Source organism: Leptosomus discolor, chromosome 1 (genome assembly GCF_034619465.1).
Source record: "Leptosomus discolor isolate bLepDis1 chromosome 1, bLepDis1.hap2, whole genome shotgun sequence".
NCBI lineage: Eukaryota > Metazoa > Chordata > Aves > Leptosomiformes > Leptosomidae > Leptosomus > Leptosomus discolor.
Window position 1 is genome coordinate 214,140,984 of NC_141391.1, and position 21,033 is coordinate 214,162,016.

At 42.7% G+C, this 21,033-nt stretch overlaps 1 protein-coding gene across 1 annotated transcript in view; it reads right to left on the reverse strand.

Moving 5' to 3' along the window:
• Positions 1-21,033, reverse strand: part of TAF3 (TATA-box binding protein associated factor 3) — a 120,283-nt gene that overhangs the window by 3,436 nt on the left and 95,814 nt on the right. Inside the window, exons 4-5 of the mRNA XM_086474861.1 lie at positions 20,024-20,106; positions 1,813-2,068 (exon numbers count right to left, since the gene is read on the reverse strand). Coding sequence (XP_086330987.1) covers positions 1,813-2,068; positions 20,024-20,106 — 339 coding nt within the window. The remainder of the gene's footprint in view (positions 1-1,812; positions 2,069-20,023; positions 20,107-21,033) is intronic.

Here is a 21,033-nt window from a genome sequence, read left to right on the forward strand (position 1 = left end):
ACTGAGATGCTATCCCTCCAAGGACAGCCCACACCTTACCTTTTTTTTTTTTTTTAAACTATAAAATCATCCTCCTGTCCTACCCTGCAGAAGGGAGGTGCGCACCTCTGTCACACTGCCTCCAATCTTATCTCCAGAAGAGCTTTCCTGGGGAAAGCCATTTCATCATTCTGTGTCCTGGATTCCCTTCACGCAAAAGGCTAATAGTTATTAATTATTCCCTTTTTTGCCCAAGCTCTCTCTCAGCTTTTTGACTTACAAATGTCTCACATCAGGAGCCTCTCTGCCTGTGTGCACCGTCGGATCCTAACGCAGTAAAACCCTGGTTTCAACCATAGTGCTGTAAAAGAAAGAAATAACCTGGAGCCTACATGTCGTCTGAATTCTCCAATAAGGTGCCAAGAGTGTCACCACTGGGAAGTACCTAGGCCAAGTTTTAGGTTGCCCTTCTTTAAACTAACACAATCTCTAAATTATTTGCTTTACATACTTCCTGAAGACAATGGGATGTAGGACAGTATTTTGGAAATGTGTCTCTCTCAGAGTGAATTTCCAAGCTTCTGGGCACTGCTGTAATACGTAAGAGTGACACTGCATTTACACCTGTGATACTGAAGGTGAGGATGTGTATCCTGCACCCTGAAGATACCCACAGCCTATGTGAGGTCATCTAGTGCTGTAACTAACTCGGGACTGAAATGTAGCAGCTGTTTAAATAGAGACCAGTAACATGATACAACAGTTTAAGGCCAGCGGGGAAGAGCACCTTTTCCATTAGAAACAGCAGGGTAGATTTACACCAGGAATCACTACAAAAACAGGAATTAAAAATAAAAAAAAGGAGAAAAAATAATGGATACGTTGCAATTAAAGCACAGTAAACTCCGTAACAAAAGCAAGTTTTAGGTGTTTTAAATGGCGAGATTTCAAAACTGCTACCCACTACAGATAAGCAAGGTGTCACTAACCAAGCTGGAACCTAGCCAGGACAGGGAGGATAACAACACTGCTACTGTTGTTAATGGTATCTGCTGCTCTTGAATGACCAGAAATGTTCAGGACTTCCATTTTACATTGCACCTGAAGCTGAAATTTTCAGCAGCACAGCAATCCTACTCCGGCCCAGAGGTATGTCCACGTTCTTTTAGGGACTGCAGTTCCTACATCACGTTAGATGGGAGGTTTCTCTAAAAGACTGAGGAAGTCTTAACGCTACCAGACAGAGGCCACGTTCAGAGCGTATGTCAAACAGACTAATGAACTGCAGACTAACAAACTATCCACAGACTTTGTGAGATGCACAAACATTTGCAATCTCAGTGTGTTGAGGAACCCAGAAAAGAGATTAGTGGACTCTACACATTTCAAATGAGGGCTAAGTCAAATTCTTGATGTTGCGTGAGGGTTTTGTACTTTACCTGACTGACAGCAAAATCTATGGCGAGTTTGACACTTGAGGTTTCAATTCAGCACTTACGAAAGCATCTCTAAAAAAATTTCCACCTCCAAAAATAAATGCCCTAGCTCAGTTAGCAGAGAATACCAAGTGGGATACAACTGGACTTGTTAGAAGAAACTTGAAACATTGAACTGGGAACAAAGAAAAAATTCAGTCCAAGTGGTAGTGTTTTAGTTAAGCTATCAACCCCTCAAAACACGTGCACAGGGCTGGATAAAGAGCGGCTTAATAGAGAGCAACATCACAAGTCCAGGTACCATCAGTTTGAGACGATGAGCCACCCAGCAGCTCAACAATTCAAGAGAGGAAGGTCACTGGCACTGGGACAAAACACGGCAGTGTGTGGTACCTACCACGTAAGTACTGACGGTCTCGGTCACCACGCTCCTCACCGGAGCTTTGGAGCCTCCTGCCGCTGAGATGGCCGGAGAGGGCGGTGGGATCAGGACCGGCGAGACGGTAGCCTGTGGAGGAGGAGGAGCTGGAGCTGGCGGAGGGGTGACATGAACAGGAGCTGGGACCGGTGACGGCACGGGCGGAGGTGTTTTGGGCCGGCTCACAGGAGTAGAAGGTTTGGCCTCTGGAGCTGGCACCACTTTGCTGATGACTCTGTAGGACCAAAAATGAGAATTGTTACGGGTTGATGGGAAAGAAAGCAATGATTGATCACTGACAAGATATAAAGGAAATACAGTGCAGCTAATTCACATCACCTTTGCCTCAGCAAAAAGCCTGTTTCAACCCAACCCAAGGACTGTTGTCACTGCTACACCCATCCATTGGACAGCATAAAGCACAGAGCCATTACGAAGGGAACAGCCTGAACCACTCTACAGCTCACTGTCATATAAATATTCTCTGTGGCTTCACTAAACCTTGTTTCGTTAAGTTTTATTACATTAACTCGATTTGTGGGAAATATTAGAAAGGAAAGTTAATCAGCTGTGAACAGCACTGATTTAATCTTCAAACTGAGAGACGATACTATCCTCTTAAGATACTGCATTAGGGGGTTCTCCAAATATTTGCTAGTTTGGCATTTCTTTCCCCAAATGTTTATGAAATCAGCAGTGGATCTAGTCAGGACAAATAAATGACGCACACGATATACTCAGCAGTTAAAATATTGCTACTTACTCGAGGAGCTGAAGTAGACAGGATGTAGCTCTAGTAAATACACAGTATAGAATAGTCTTGCCCAGGAAGGGGGATACATAGAGGACCCAACATTTATTAATGAATGTTGATACACAGTGTTATTGATGTACATGCAATTTAACAGACAAGGCAGAGAAAGCCCTTACTATAGGGCTGTAGATTAGAAACATAAAGAGAAGGAAAAGGATGTCTTAGAAAAGAAAACATAGAACCCCCCCCCCCCAACAAAACACAGGATAGGTCTATTTGTTTTACCACATTTTGGTAAACCATTTCACCAACTTATTTATATTTGAATGGTAACTGTGGGAGTGCAATTGATTTGTGATGGAACTTTAGGAAGAAGGTGACTTAAAGAAAGGTTAGACATTCCAGAGAGGAGGATATCTTAAGAAAGCAAAAAACGGAGACATCAGTAGGAAAACCATGATGAAAATCAAATTCCAACATCCCCCGAGAACCAGGAAAGCCCAGCTCCACTGTCAACGGGAATTTTACATTCAACTTCGGAGTTCACTGCAACTCTCTTACGATATTCAAAAGGCAGTATCACTACGATCGGAGACACTGTTTGCATTTCAAGTCAATAATCCAAGCCATCATTTGAGAAAGGCTTGGAATTATACAGTATTTAATGCTTGGCTGAGATAATAGCGTTTTTCTCCCAAGATATGCCACTTGCACTACTAAATCAGAACTAGGGCAAGTCATAGTAAAAACAGAGTTAGTAAAAGGAAACAGAGCAATGGGTTTGGTATTCCTGCCTAACCTGCCAACCGCAGCATCACACCTAGCTTCTGAGACCTACTAAGAGTGACTAGGGGAAGAAAACCCAAACTAAGGAAGTTGAGAAACTTAGAGTGGAGCAGAATCTAAGAGGCATCAGATGCTTTTTCCATCAGCGACACCAAAGACATTCACACCACTTGATGTCTTAGTGATTGGTTCAGGTACCTAATCTGGGAGCTCAGGCTCTTTCTATGTGCCAGTAAGGTGCCAGAGTGTGAGTCAAAGCACAGGACTCCTAATTTACGTCGTCTGTGAGTTGCAGAAGGAAGGAAGTCCTATTATCAGGCCATTCTGGGAGCAACTTACACATCAGATCCAGCCTCTTTCTCCCGTTAGTGGGGTACTTCCAAAATCCCACTGTTACCTCCCACCAAGAAAGTTTTCTCTTGGGCTCTTGAACGTCCATGATGTGTTTCTGGTTCAACGAAAGTCTTAGTGTGTGGCTCCCTGGGGCTCCTGCCAGACTGGCCACCCCAACTCAGATACTTCTGTGCTTTCCTCCTTCCACTGCTCCCACAGAGAGCCCTGGCTCTCAATGCTGAATGCCTAAGACCTTGGTTGGTGGCAATACTCCCATGGTTTGCAAAGTCACCCTCATGACTTGAGAGCCACCTCTCAATAAACAAAATCTTAGCAATAAAAAAAGCGAGGAGAGGGACAGACAGTAAAATATTTGCCACAGCAAAAGTCCTTTGGATGGTTTCAAACACCATCATCCCTTCTTTCCCTGCCTCTCTCTTCTACCCCCTGCAAGTAAACGAAGTCCTGCAATGAGTTCTTCAGGGAGTCAACCCTCCCCGAGTCTAGACTAGGAAATGTATTGGCTAACAGGATTTTAAACACAACTTTGCACACAGTGTAAACAGTTTTAAAGAAGTATCGGCTAATACAATTCGAATAAAGAGTGACCATGCCCAGCTAACATATGAAATTAAATTACACAGTTTCTTGGTCTAGATAAAGCCAGGTTCTTCTCCTGAACAGGGTCTTTGAAGCCACTCAGCTAATAACTGCAGAAGCTATATGGAACATCACACAAAAACTTCCAAAACAACAAATATTCATTAGCGGGTGACACACACTCATTGATTGGCTGGGTTGCTTGAAGTGTGCAATTAGGACATGTTCAGTATATAGGGCAGCTTGTTTATCTTGATTTTAGAGCTCAGTTATCAAAACAGCAGATCGGCATTTCGGAGCACGCTTGGGCCTACCACTCCCTTGGGCTAATGAAGTTCAGAGACTTTAGACTCCAGAGTGGAGAAATGAATGGCTTTGTGCTACACCATTAGAGGCGATGGAGTAATCTCAGCGAGGGTGGTTTAGCCTGTCCTCTGTCCCGAAGAAGGGGCTACATACATGGCAATATGGAGGTGGGGAGAAATCAAAGGGAAATATCAGTCCCACGACTGATAATTAATGTTACTTCAGACTTGGAAAGAAACCTGATATCAAAACACTATGTAAATGATGGTGAGATTTATGAGCTCTATGTTATAGACAGGAAAAGTGAGGCACAGAGCACACTGCGAGTAGGCGGTACTCACTACAGCAAAGCTTCGATCCTCCTGGTGCCCGGGTCTCTGCTAGGATTTAAACTCTACCTTTGGACAACACCCTACGTATAACGTTACCTTCCTTCTCAAATGTGTTTTTCATATGCTTCCAAAATCACCACTTGTATATTAGAGGTCTGCAAGTACCATACTAAATAAGACAAAATTTCACCTCCTTCCCCACCCCAATCCGAAACCTCTAAACCTGAGGCTGGATTAATATTTTTTTGAGGTAATCAAATACAAATGAACATCAACCACCACCAACACACTCAGAGGCCTGAGAAAAGAACTTCACTTCTCTGCAGGCTGCTTCCCTGCCATTGTATCACAAACACGTTCTACACTGAAAGATAAAAAGTCAATTAAAGTTGTTTTTGAATCAAAATCGTTCCTCCAGAATGAAGGGGTGTGAGAAAACCCTTGGAATAGATGTGGTATTAAGAGTCTCTATAAATCATAACTAAAAGGCTACCAATCCCTTAAAACCCCCCAGAATTAATGTAAACACTGTGTATCTGGTTGTGTCCAACCTACATTCACTCTGGATTTCTTTTTAAATGCTGGCAGGAACTCTATTTCTTACAGAACCTCAGTGCATTTATAATTGAACACATGTACCGACACACCTCTTCGCAGCAGTAGAGTGAATGAAAACTCATTTCCATCATTACTCTGGGGCAACCACCCCGTTCACAGCTACAGATCCAAACCCAAACGGAATGAAAACGAAGTGCCAGCTTGCAGGCAAAGGGCAAATTCCACCAAGATTTTAAGTGTCGTGACAGGTCAGTTGGTTTATAATCGCCTCTAACTGGCATGAGCCGTAACACGCTACATCTGGAGCAAAATGAGGCTCCGAGGTGTGAAATGGTTTCCTATCTTTGGAACTAATTTATTTGATTTCATTCTGATCCTTATGGCTGAAAGCCCCATTGACTGCTTCATATAAACACAGGGAAAAGACATGTGCACCGAAAGGAAATGGCTTTTCAAAAATAGGATATGAGCCACAGGGCTGAACGATTGCTACGGGTGATGAGCTCCAAAAACATGCTGTATCCGTACTTTGAAAAGTCTAGTAAAAAAATCACAGCAATCTCTGTTTCTCAGAGGCAGAGCTCCAAAGAAGCCGTTTCTCTGCTCAAAGGAAAAACAACATTTGAAAAGTCCCAATTCTTTTCTGAACCCATGACCCATTTTTAAGCAAGGAGCAGGAGCTAAAGGGGTCTTTGTACGTAGGAAAATGACACCATCAACTGCACTGACATAATTAAAACGAGTACAACTCACTTGTATTATTACGAGTGATATTGTTACGTATTAGTATTGATACCCCCTTATTGATATAAGCTCCTTGACACTAGAAAGTTAAGTGGGGTAACTATTTTATTACTGAAAAATCTCACACCTGGAACTGAGATTGTTGCACCAGAAAAAAACCTAGATACTCTAAGAGCTACGGCTAAGAGTGTCAAAAATACCCAGGGGATTTAGGAAGATTTCCACATGGTTTAGATTCTTCACAGACTAGAAGTGATTTTGAAAATTTTATTCCAACTCTGGAGGAGAATCAGTGTAATTTAAGCTCTGTAACGCAGGCTAATTCCTATATCACTTTTAGAAAGGGAAATAACAGTTCTTCTCTCTTACGGCCCGCTTAGTATTTTATTCTGTGCAAACAAGTCATATTGGCAAATACAAGCTCCACAAATACACGCTATGACCAACTCGTGCATTTGCAGAGTGCCAAAATGTACCAAACCTCCAGCTGAACCCCTAGTAATTTCACAAGTGGAGAGACTTCAGTACACAAACTTGAAATTATAAAAACATAAATATTTTAATGTGATAAATTGCCTGCAATGTGATATTCTTCTCTATCAACGAAAATGAACTTTGAACACTTACTCCAAGGTATCACCCATTTTTGGGGACACCGTCTCATACAAAAGGCACAACTTCCACGTAAGTGTGTTGACCTTCAGAGGTGGACATGGAGCTCCACAGACCCTTCTTCATTTCATCACCATGGCAAAACCACGCCAACATCCCTTCCCGGGCAAATGAGCCTAGCGATTTCACAGGCATCGTGTCACCTAATCCCATTCACAAGTTTATTGAGCTTCATTTTAAAACCGGTTAAACTTTTTGTCCCCACCATTACCCTGTTCCAGGATCTCACTGCTCTGGTGGCACAGCAACCTCTTCTATTTTCCAGCCGACATTCATAGCCAATTAAGTCCCATCTGTTTTTGTGCCAACACTGTTCTTTAGCTTAAATTGCTTTCTCCTTCCAAAATGTTTACTTGCCTGAGGTATTTGTAGCCAGCAATCATATCCCCTCTTCACATGCTAGACTAAACACACAAAGTTGCTCTCCTCTCCTCACACAGACTCTCCTGTGCTTCCCCTAACAGTGCTCCAAGCCCTCCTCTGCACCTGCTCTTCCCAATTCAGCCTTCCTGAACACAAGCTGCCTTCAAGAATTGAACATGACATTTCAGATGAAATATCAACAAGTTCTCATATGATGGCCTGGACACCTCCACTGTCTCTGCTAAAACTACCTCTTGCAATGCATCCTACGGTCACACTTGTATCGTGCTGGCAACTCTGCCATTCGGTGATCCACTAATGATCCCTCACCCACTTAATGCACCTACCGTAGTGACACACCTACCGACCAGCTCTTCACTTCTGGCTGAAGCTTCTACTGGTACACTTCAAATGCAAAGCCTTAACTGCAATTTTTCATTTACTGAATTAAACACCATTTCCCCCTTCTATCCAAGGGGATCCAGTTCTTTCCAGACAATCATTGGATCGTCATTTGTATTGACATGGTCCTTCAACCTCACTGCCACCAAAAAGCATCAGTGTTCTACCTCCTTCTGAGACAAAATTTTAAATTAAATTCCTAAGCCAAACCAGCCCTGAAATACATCCTTGATTACATTCACTGGTAACCTCCCCTCTGGTTAGATAAGCTCTCTTACAACGCTCAGTTGCCGTCTTCCTTTGAGCTAGTTCCTTACTGCTGAGCAGTTCCTCTGCTAATCCCGACTTTGCCAGCTTCACTATGAATGTCCTGTGTGATAGTATTAAATGTTTTCCTGAAATCCAGCTTGAATTTGCCATCTTTTATTCACCCAGAAGAGAGCATTCCTTCTTCCAACGGTAGGATAGATGTCAACTTTATTCCAGCTACGCACGTGCAAATGTCTCACCTCTTCTCCACCACGGGTGAGACTTTCCCTTGGAGGGGAAGCGATTGGATCCCGCACTCAGTGACTGCTTCCCTCGTCCAAAAGAAATCACTCTGCAGTGGGTGGAGGCAGCTGCTCTCAGCATTGGTGGTGGAAACAGATACCCAAGATGCACGGCAAAAAACCAGCCGTTGCCAGCCGCATCTCGTGCAGGGACTGTCAAGCAGACAGGATAACCTCGAAAATCAGCTGCTTTATCAAAGACTGATATCGAGCCCGTTGGTAGGGTTACTTCTGTTTTGTGTTTTATACCATTACTTCCAAGCCTTTCATCAGCTCTTCCTCCAAAATTTGTTTTACAATTACGTGCACTGCTGTCATGGGGCGTCTAGATCACTTTCCCTTTCTTCCCTTCCTCAGCACTTCTATCTATTTTATTATTTATTAAAAATATTTATTATTCTATTATTTATTATTTATTTAACAAACACTGCATTTTAAAATAAACAGAAATGTATTAAAAATTACTTGTCACTGAGCCTGCAAATTCACAACTTAGTTCTGGAACTTGGGACAAAGATGATCCCATTCCTTGATTTCAGTGGTCCCTATATTTTGCTTCCCCATTCATTATGGTAATTTCCACCACTGTCAACCTACTGCTGTTATCCACCTTGTCCTAGTTCTCAGTAAAGGAGAGAAAGAATATAGGATCAGAAGGAAAGTATTCTTCCTGTTCTTGGCTCATACCTATACTACCCTTCATCTTCTCCCTGTCTTCATTTCTGTGGCCCTCCTTCTTCCCTTCTTTTCTTATTTGTTCAATATCCTTTGCAATATTTAATTCAGCTTGACTTCTGCCAAGCCTGACTTCACCTCCACAGTCTTTTGCCTTGAAGATGTAACTTCTCTGCTAACAGTCCTAGAGGTACAATGCTTATTCCCAACATCCTTTTGGAAGGAGTCATCCATACAATTCACTTTGTAGTCATTTTGCTACAACTGCCCCCTTCCCACAGGCAGAAAACACCACTTTTGAATCCATTAGGTCCTCAGTCCAGCTGACATTTCTAGGGAACTCCTTTGGTTTATGGACATTTGCACACTTGAAAATGAATTACAGGTTTTCTACTGTTTATTTTTCCATTACTTTAAGTAAAACAGAGTTCTGCCCTTGGCCTCCGCCCTCTGTATCTGTTACACCAGGGTACTTCTCCCAACAACCACAACCACCTTTCTGCCGATGACTCCTGAATCGCGCTCCCATTCTTTCTCACCATTCTGACTTACATCTCCGGATGGTTCATCGCCAGCCTGACAAAACAAAACTGAGCTGGCAGCGTGGCGTCTTGGTATCTTTCATCTCTTTTCTCTCTTATCATCAATAACAAGCTGCTCAGAGCTTCGATGTGAAAACCACCTGGCACTATCCCCTTCTGCTGAGCTCTCAACAGCAAAACCAGAAGCTGGTAAAACACGTTTATGCCAATGAGCTCTGTGCAAACTTTCTCTTACGTGTTCTGTGCAAACTGCCCTTTATTGTCCTTCGTTTTGGGAAATGTTATGGGATACATGATCTAGAAACTTGTCCATAAACCCGTCCTACATCTACACTCTTTAACGGGAACAAGTGTAGAATATGAATTTTACTAACTACCAGAAAATTATGTCAGCATGGGTTTAGAAACCTCTAAATCTGTAATTTCCAGCTTGTTACTGAGACATGTTTTTGAAAGAACCAAATCAGCCGGTCACTCCTGAACTTGGAGGCTCCATACAGCTAAAGATCAATTGCTCACAGGACAAGTTTTCAAAATTCAGATAGGACCACCTTTTTCTTTTGTGTCTCTGGATGGCTACTTCTCTACAGCCCCTTTGTTCACATCCAGCTCCCAGGGATTATAACATGAATCCTTGGGTCCATATAGTTTCCTCACTTTTGTTTAAAAACTTCAATGAAAGAGTGAACAAAAAGAAGCACCTCTGTCAAAACCAAGAACAAATCAGCACCTTTCTTTTGCAGTCATCTCCTATGGAGACAAAGTCTATTTTTTGAACAAATATCCATCTGCCTTTCTAATCTTTCACACCTATTTGATCGGTTTCTGTTGTGCTTTATGAGGGCAGCTGCTCATGCCCTTTTACACAAGAAATTCACTTATGTGTCTAAACCTGCCTGAAGTATTTTTTATTTTTTTTTTTTTTTAATTGTGGCATAGAGTATACAACTTTTTTACTCTTGAGCAATAAGCAACAAAATCAAAGAATCTCACAGTAAGTTGTTTTGTTTTCTAATGACTCAAGCCTTTTTATGGATTCACTTTTGGAGTCATCACCCAATGTGGCCAGCAGCAAAATGAAAATAATTTGCCACAGCCTACCACCTACCATAAACAGGATGAATAATTAGCTGGGATGGCTTCAGTAATTAAAAAAAAAAAAGAAGAAGAAGAAAAAAGCTAAGGACTACATCTGAAGCTGGAAATCACTCCCACTCAAGGAAGAAAACACTCTTCTAAATCACCTCTAGAAATATAAACACAAATGATCATTTACTTGTTTTCGTAAAAGGGATACGGTATTCTTCACTTTTTTTTTTCACATAAAAGCTGCAATCCTGCAGCAAGGGAGAGGCTGGGGAACCTCCACCGAAGTGAATGAGGCTTTTGGACGGATACAAGACCACACATGGGGATTTTACTGCAGGATTGGGGCCAATATGTTACACTAAAAAAGGACAATCGGGAAAGGGATATGAATCATACCCAAGACAATATCTTCATTAAAACACATTCAGCATTTAAAAAGGCATTGAAAATCAGTCCTCCAGCTCTTCTAATTTAAAAGACTACAGAACAGAAAAATGTGGGTATGTATATACACACAAGCACACACAAAGATTTATGAAAGCTGTAAAGATCACTGGAATTCCTTAAGCACACCTCTGCAGCCTTGGAGAGGAGCAAGATCATTTTTCATTACTCTGCCTCCTCACTTAGGTGGTCTACAGATCATATCAAAAATGATTTCACCATTACACGCTTTTTCTGTCTCACAGCAATGTTGGATTGACACCCAGAGCGTTAATTCTGTTAACACACAGTTAACACTGTCTTTCTCTGCTAAGTGCTGCAGTGTAAAATAATTGGGATACCCATTAGTCCTCCAATAAACACAGACTTCCACTGCCCGGTCTCTATTGCTTAATTTTCCCAAACAGTGGTTTACCCTTCTACATTTTTCTCCCTGAAGTATCACTTTTTCCCTCCTCTTTAATTCCACAAGAAGGTCTCCTCCAGAGCGTTCTCTTGAATAAGCAACGTCTCGCAGGGTAACCAACACCGCCCACAGCTGTGTCCCACAATAGCCCCATGCTGCTTGCATTACGTCTTTCGGAGGATTTGGTCACGGTGCCTTAACTGCTCCAAACACTGCTCTTATTCATAAAAACGTGTGGAAGGAGGGGCTTCCAGCAGGATTCCTTTACCTGTTTCCCCACCACAGAACAGTGAAATAAATGGAATGGGTCATGAGCTACTTGGCTGGTAATGCAAACCTACGGCTTGACAAGTCAATAAAAAGCCAATCCTTTTCTCCCCAGCCACACGCAGGGAGCCAAGGCTAGAGGCAAACAATTTGGATATGCCTACACAGGGAGGTTAATGAACCCCATTATTCAGCTGTTGTGGGCAAACACTATGAAGACAGCAATCTAAATTATCAAAGTCTGAGTAGCTCTACACGAAATAGCACCCAAAGTTCAAAAGTTTCTTCACGTGGTCTGATTTATCCATACAAGAACAACCCTATTAAAAATTCAAGCTCCTTGAATATCCACCAAAGATGATACTGTAAAAATAAGATGCATTCTTGGAAACTACCTAGGGCAGAATTCTAGTTTAATGGAACCTAATAGCAAAGTCCTCTCTTGGATATCTAGCTTTTTTTCCCACAACTCCCAGGGAGTTTGAGCAGTTTTTGAAAAATACATATTCATGTCACAGCAGCAACTGCAGATCCCCAGTGAGCTTAAGGAAACACCAACACAGTCCTTGACTAATTTCTTGTCTTCAACCAGGTCAATAAAAAGCTATCGATGGATTTGCTAATACCTTCTTCTTCTCGCCTCCCTTGGTGCCATTACCTTTTTAAAGTCTGATTGTGTATGCGTATGTGTAGCTTTGCCAAGAAAATTCAATCTCTGGAGAGTTTGCAGCTCAACTCTTATGTAAATGAAGTTTGTTGCAGATAGAAGATCCATCATCTAGGCATCTGTTTTTTGGAGAACATTACCCTATAATAAACTTGGTGGTATTCTGCATGCTGCAGGTTAGATAATAAAGTACTACAGAATTTCAAAAACTATGAATAAAGAACTGTTTTACTGCAATTCTGTTGCCCAGCTGTGGTCGCACTTAAAATAACTAACTCTTGAGCAAGTAGCAGTGATGACCCAAACCACATAAATTTATGAAAAATAAACACCTCCAACAGTCCAGTTGTGTTTCAGGCAGGGTTATAGCTTCAGCGTGGAGATTTTCTCAAGCTGCATGAACTTTCAGGCTTCTATTTTTTCAGACACATACTATTTTGCCGATTTATAAAAATATGTGCTATGAGCACCTTATTGTGGCAGAAGTTCTTAGACCGACGATCACAGAAACTCAGTGTGATAAAACAGAAAGCAACAGGACAGGTTCTCCTGTCCTCTTAGTCCCAAAAGTATGCTTCTGGGTCATCAGTATTACACAGACAGGTCACATCTACTGGTCACAAAATAATTTGGTCTGTATTGCCACCTTTGAGATCCCCCACAAAGGATGTCAGCTAGCTATGCTGGTCATGGGGACATCATGCAGTCAAGCGAGCCTCCAAATGAACATAAGTTAGGCCTTGGACTGATAACATCCTACCCAGAGATAAAAAGCTTTAGTGGAGTCAATTAAGCATCTGGATAACAAAAATTTTTCTATCCCTTAATCCTTCTAGGATTTTATTTTACAATCCACAGGTTATTTAGTATACATATTTTATAGACACATACGCATACCTATCTGAGCATGTGTGTGATTTGTTTCGGGAGAAAATCACAATCCTAAGCACAGATACAAGCTGGGCAATGAGTGGATTGAGAGCAGTCCTGGGGAGAAGGACTTGGGCCTGCTGGTGGATGATAGGATGAACATGAGCCAACAGTGTGCGCTGGCAGCCCAAAAAACCAACTGTATCCTGGGCTCCATCAAAAGATGTGTGGCCAGCAGGTCGAGGAAGGTGATTCTGCCCCTCTACTCTGCCCTCGTGAGACCCTGCCTGGAGTGCTGCATCCAGCTCTGGAGCCCGCAGCACAAGAAAGACATGGAGCTGTTGGAGAGAGTCCAGAGGAGGGCTGCCAAGATGGTCAGAGGATTGGAACACTTTTCCTACGAGGACAGGCTGAGAGAGTTGGGCTTGTTCAGCCTGGAAAAGAGAAGGCTCTGGGGACACCTTATAGCGGCCTTCCAGTACCTGAAGGGGGCCTACAAGAAGGCTGGGGAGGGACTTTTTACAAGGGCCTGCAGTGACAGGATGAGGGGTAATGGTTGGAAGCTGGGAAAGGGCAGGTTTAGACTAGATACAAGGAAGAAGTTCTTCACCCTGAGGGTGGTGAGGCACTGGAACAGGTTGCCTAAGGTAGTTGTGGATGCTCCATCCCTGGAAGTGTTCAAGAGCAGGTTGGAGGGAGCCTTGAGCAACCTGGTCTAATGGGAGGTGTCCCTGTCATGGCAGGGGGGTTGGAACTAGATGATCTTTGAGGTCCCTTTCAACCCAAACCATTCTATGATTCTACGATCTACTCACTTGAAAAATATGTAAAGACAAGGGGCACCTTCATTAGAGCAGCAGGTCAGGTTTACAAGTTAAACACTTGTACCTGTCTTTCCCCTTCTCATGTCTGGTTTCCAGGTCCCCTGCTGATGGCAGAGCTATGATACAATGCAGTACGAGTCTGGAGCAAAAGCCTGACACTTCAAGGTAAATTTGGAGACCTGATTTCACAAAAAATATATATCCTGCTTCTAAGTCACAGAAGCACTGAAACAGCAACCAATGAGTGGTACTCTGCTTTGTGGTCTGGCATTAAGTGTCAGAAGCCATGTGTTTTTTCTTAAAAACTGTATTTAAATGTAGAATAAATTTATCCAAAGTATCAAAAATTACAGCACATACTTTTGATGAAGTTTACAACAACTGCGGTAGTAGCTGGAATGTCAACACCTCACCAATAGACATGCTTTTTAAAAACTTAGGTATATGAAAACAGATTGTGCCTAGGAAAAATAACTAGACAAAAAGAAACAGTGATGCAAATGAATAAAAGTATTAAATTCTGCTCATCATTTGCAGTTGATTTAAAATTTAAAAGTCTATACTAGCTGTGGTTTTTTGTTTTGTATTTTTAAAAGAAGATAGCATCTCTAGTTCCTTCCTATACTAACTCAGTTAGCAATCTACCTTGATAACACTGGACTGGAAAAAAAAACAACAGTGAAAAACCCTTCCAACATATCATTCAAATCATATCTAAAAAGGTGGTCATAAATATTTTAGAACCCAAGCAAACCAATAAGAGCTAGGCCCATTAAGGATAAGATCTTTTACAACAAATTAAATAAAACAATTTATTGAAGCCTGGACTTGAGATAAACTAGATTTACTAGCTGACCTTTTATTCATTTAAAGAACAAAATTAGCTCTAATTGCATTAGAATGGAATCCAGTAAATTTCTTCTAATGTGGCATCCATGCAAGTATTGCTGTAATTGTTTACAACTAAGATGGAAATGCTTTGATTACAATCTACTTTCTTCTTGTTTTACTGTGCAGTTAAAACACTTGCAAAAAAACCTAAAGTAGAACAGTTTCTCCAATATTGGTTTATCCACCCTTCAGCAACATTACATTTTCATGTCTATTAACCTAACTTATTAACAGCCCATCTCTTTTGAGCTGATGTGTGCTGTAAGAATATTTGCACATCAGACAAGCTTGCACACAGGTATCACTTTGAATCTAGGAGCAATATGTACGTACTCATATTCACAGAAACAAGAAAGAAGGAGAATTCGCTGCCACTACCATCTCTGCTTTGTATGTTGGTCCAAACAGAGGAGCCAAAAAGTGAAATGATAGAGATTAAATTGTGTGCTATACTGCAAAGGCATTTTCCTCACCACTGCTGCATTATTTGAGTAAACTTGCGCTGCTGTTGTTGTGCTGTGTTTATGCCGTGATGTGAATCTCCATTTCAACCACCATCACTCTGATACTTCTTCTTCAGCCACCTGAAGGATCACCAAGATCTGTAAATACTTCCATTAAGGACAGTATTTCATATTAAGTTCCCCCAAACAAACCAACCTCCAGTGGAAGAGGTACTTAAGTACTTCCAAAAGCCTCAAAATGGCTCTTCTCTCTAACAGAGGAAACTGAAACACCCCATTACTCCAATTTTAGTTTTTACTCATCAAATTCTATGAATCCCCAAAAACTTTTCTCATACCTTTCCATAGCTGTATTTGGTTTGCGTGGCAAGGTTTTGGGAGCGGCGGGGGCTACAGGAGTGGCTTCTGTGAGAAGCTGCTAAAAGCTTCCCCCACGTCCAACAGAGCCAATGCCAGCTGGCTCCAAAACATACCCGCCACTGGCCAAGGCAGAGCCCGTCAGTGACAGTGGTAGCGCCTCTGGGGTGACATATTTAAGACTGGGGAAAAGTTGCTGTGCAAGAGCAATTGCAGCCAAAGAAAGGAGTGAGATTCTGTGACAGAACCAACTCTGCAGACACCAAGGTCAGTGAAGAAGGAGGGGGAGGCACCAGAGCAGAGATTCCCCTCAGCCCGTGGTGAAGACCATGGAGAGGCAGGCTGTCCCCCTGCAGCCCATGGAGGTTAACAGTGCAGCAGATATCCACCTGCGGCCCGTGGAGGACCCCACGTTGGAGCAGGTGGATGCCCAAAGAAGGCCGTGACCCCATGGGAAGCCCATGCCAGAGCAGGCTCCTGGCAGGCCCTGCGGACCCGTGGAGAGAGGAGCCCACGCTGGAGCAGGTTTGCTGGCAGGACTTGTGACCCCCTGGGGGACCCACGCTGGAGCAGTCTGCTCATGAGGGACTGCGCCCTGTGGGAGGGACCCACGCTGGAGCAGTTTGTGAAGAACTGCAGCCCGTGGGAGGGACTCACATTGGAGAAGTTCATGGAGGATTGTCTCCCATGGAAGGGACCCCATGCTGGAGCAGGGGAAGAGTGAGAGGAGTCCTCCTGCTGAGGAGGAAGGTTCATCAGAAATGTGTGATGAACCGACCACAATCCCCATTCCCCATCCCCCTGCACCGGTCAGGAGGAGGAGGTAGAGAAATCAGGAATAAAGTTGAGCCCAGGAAGAAGGGAAGGGTGGTGGAGGGAAGATTTGGTTTTATTTCTCATTATCCTACTCTGATTTGATTGGTAATAAGCTAAACTAATTTCTCCAAGTCAAGTCTGTTTTTCGGTAAATGCTGAGTGATCTTCCTGTCCTACGGGCCTTTTGTTATATTTTCTCTGCCCTGTCCAGCTGAGGAGAGGAGTGACAGAGCAGCTGTGGTGGGCACCTGGTGTCTAGCCAGGGTCAACCCACCACAACGGCAATTCATGATATTCTCAAACAATTCCATGCTAGTAAACTCCAGAGACATGCTAATTGAAACACATTTCTATATGCTAATTACCAGATATTCAGAACTTCATTACCAACACAGATGAAACTAAGTTAACTTTCCCTTACCATAACATGTCACAAAAGCTTTTGCTTCTGCCAGTTATAAGCTACTTAAATGGTTGATGATATTACCATAGTCTTTTCAACTAATAATTTTAAATAGAGGTCGCAGAGACTTCTGGTATTGCTTCAGAGGTCCAAGCCACACACACAACTATGTAATGCTTTGCCTCAGAGCCACACCAGTCCTTTTCATAACGATCACAACATTTGAAAATTAAAATATGCTCTGAGTTCAGACTGAATATTAATTGCTGAGGATGAAAGCAGAAGTATTATTTAGAGCTCCACTGCGAGCCCTGCCACATTAAGACACTGTATCGAAAAGCAACAAAACACTTCCTAGAGCCACGTGGTGCAAACTGTATTTACTTGAGTAACGGCAAATGTCTTCCTGGATTTTGCCTCGGAAAACTATCACAAATCCTAAAAGCTATTACAAAGCTCCATAAATTCTTGTTTGCCATCAGCCAGAAGGTGCAACTGGGTGATACAGCCATTGCACCCAGACAACTTTAGGGTGCCAGTATGGTGGGCAGTGAGGAGATATTTAAGGTCCCAAGAGAAGTATGGCCAGCAGGTCGAGGGAGGTGGTTCTCCCCTCTACTCTGCTCTGGTGAGACCCCACCTGAAGCGCTGAGTCCATCTCTGAGGCCCCCAGCACAAGAAGGACATGGACCTACTCAAGTGGGTCCAGAGGAGGCTACGAAGATGCTCAGGGGCTGGAGCAGCTCCCCTGTGAGGACAGGCTGAGAGAGTTGGGGTTGTTCAGCCTGGAGAAGAGAAGGCTCCGGGGAGACCTTATAGGGGCTTTCCAGTACTTAAACAGGGCCTACGGGAGAGGTGGGGGGGGACTCTTGATCAGGGAGTGTGGTGACAGGATGAGGGGTAATGGTTTCAAACTGAAAGAGGGGAGATCGAGGTTAGATGGAAGGAAGACATTTTTCACTGTGAGGGTGATGAGACACTGGAGCAGGTTGCCCAGAGAAGCTGTGGCTGCCCCCTCCCTGGCAGTGTTGGATGGGGCTTGGAGCAACCTGGTCTAGTGGGAGGTGTCCCTTCCCAAGGCAGGGGTGTTGGAACTAGATGGTCTTTAAGGTCCCTTCCAACCCAAACCACCCTGTGGTTCTACGATTCTATGAAGGTAGAAAAGGGAAACCACTAAGCAAATAGAGATGGAATTGACTAATGAATCAAATCTTGTTTGATTACGCATCCTAAAGTAATCTCAAGGACGAGTGTCACGTGGAGAAGATAAAGTTCCCCTCCTAGGCCCAGTACAGATGCTGCCGAGAGCTGCAGCATAACCACTTTTTAGCATTTCCTACCAGCCGCCTCCAGGACTCCCCTGCCCCTGAAGATCTCAAACTCGGTGTTTAATTCTCCCCTATTTTGTGTAGAAACTTGCAGCTAAGTCAGCTTTGTGTATCTCCCATCCTGGAGTTGGGGTTTAAGCTCTAGGCTCTGCCATGCTAAGGCACCTGAGACCTCACATGGAGGTCAAGGTACCACTGAAGATGCACAAAGGAAACTGGGAAAGAAGCGAGTTTCCCAAAAGGCTGTAAAACAAGATGTCAGTATCTCTGACCCCGTACAGGCTGGCAGGGCTGCTGCTGATGTACCCGTATGATTCATAGTAAGCAGATGGACTCTGAAATCCCTTCTCAAAATGTGTGTGGGCGTGAGAAAGACTGGGATGAGATAAGATGGAAAGCAAACTCAACTCTGGTGCTAAAATACGGCTTCAGAACTTTAATTTAGAAGTTCTGCCTTGAAAATACGACTTAATTTTCCCCATATTGACATTTATACTGTCCTTGAAAAAGAGGAGTTTAAAAGTACCCATAGCTCCTCAAGGAGGAAAATAGATTCGTGGGCTTTAAAGGGACAGTCTGCCCACCCGTGCACATTCAAGTCTGTACAGGACAGACAATTGCTCTGAAAAAGCTGGGGCTTTCGTACAGCCATCTGAGGAACAGAAATTTTAGAACACACTTAAATATTGTGAGAGGAAGAAAGCAGAAATGGTTGAAGAGCAGGAAAAAGCCCTGATATTTGGGGTGGGGGTGTCCCATAGAAACCAAGAAATGACTGAAGTCCCTTGGCAATTTCAAAACAGTAAAAGTCAGTGACCTACTGGAGAGGAGTAGGATAGCACAGAAAAACAGAATAATCATCAAAGTTGCCATCTTCTAAAGCAGAAAAATCAGCAATTAGGAGATTTACTTCAGAATGGCTATAAAAGAGAAACAGCTACATTAGTGATATTTAATGTGACAAGTGGAAAGACACAATCTGTTTGGTGCTCATGTTTACCATCAGACATGAAAGTGCGCTCTGCGCCATTAAAAACATGAAAAACCTGATTAAAAGAATCACATACAACACAGGACCAGCCTAAAAAGCCCAGTGATGCGTGGTTTCCCCCGCCTCTCCAGCCACCTGTTTATGCTGCATGATCACAGGATAGGGATCATCCTATTTATGCTCATACAGTACAAAGTAACTATTATTTGTACAACAGCACCCAATAATTAGGGAGCTAATGAACCAGCATTTGAAATGCGTTAGGTACACTCATGAATAATCATCAACAGTTATAATGAAACAGACGTGTATAAAGGCATTTCAACTGTTCTGTTTTAAAGCATAAAACAACTGTTAGCTGAAGAGCGTTATGAAACTCAGCTGTAGGTTACACTAGGGATAACCACCCATTACGGAAACCTCACTAAATGTCACTGGAGGCATCATACGAGTCTAGATGGAGTCTTGCAACCCATGCCCTAGAAAGGCACGGAGTGAAAAACACATCTGAGTGGATAGAAGACGATGGGTCTCACTTGGAGAGGAGAAGAAAAAGGGCAAAATGTCAAAAAATTTTGTATTGGCAAGCGTTCTGCTTGATTTTTCATTAGAATGGTCAAAAGATGTCATAGCTGTATGTGTGTCATTTGCCACTAATTTTTAAGTGTTTCCCACTGAAAAGAAGAGCTATCACAAGTGACAGAGGATGAACTGTGGTAAGCGTACACCTTGCAGATGGATTTAGTTGTACTTACATCTTGTCTTGGCCTGCACCCACTCTTAATGTCAGCCGAGGAATAACCGGTGATGGAGCTGGAACAACTGGTTCCACCTTTATCTGTACAAGGGAACACAATCATCAGTCAAACACTCAAGCAGACTCCCAAAATATACTAATTACATGAAAGCATCAATGGAGTTAACCAAACAGAGTATATTGGCTTAATGAGACAGACTTACGACAGACTGATCGCTGCGCTCTCATGCTTCGTGCTGTGGCATGGATGGCTAGAGTTCGTTGGGAGCTCCCAGCCACAGCAAATCACAAATATGAACTCTAGACTAAGAAATCAACTTGAAATTTCATTGCATTTGTACCTGCTCACACACTTTGTTAACAAGTCTTCCCAATTTAGTGTTTCTCTAGAGACACAAAACCCCCAGTATGTTTCTAAACAACGACATGAATTGCTTTGACCTTAGTACTCAAATTTGATAGGTACTCATTGGTGTTTGCACTTTTTTCTGAGATTTAAATTCAGTTATTTCCCAGGTTCATCACATAAATGTACTGTGACCCTCTTGAATAAAACCTAGACACAGAGGAAGCAAATAAACCCCAAGAGCCAACAGTGAATACTTTATAAAAGTGCTTATCCACAAAGGTATAGCAGAACCATTGCTTTTTAATACAATCAGGCTGAGGTTTCTAATGCCTGTTTTTCAAATGGCCTCGTTTCCAACCTCAGCATCTGGTGGAGTTTAGACCACCTGAGTATGTCCTCAAAGCCTCTGAACCTGTATCTGCCAAAATTACCAACTCTCATGGAGCTACTGCTTTGCAAAGCCTATAGAAACATTTCAGATTTTACAGCTGACGATGTAATGATTCTCCACGTGTAAGTTGCTCAACTTATATCCAAATATACAAGAGGTCTATACGCATTTTTTTTTATATATATATATATATATATATAATATATATATATATATAAAGAGAGGGAGACTGATCTCATTTTGAGCATGCACGTCGTCCTATTTAGTA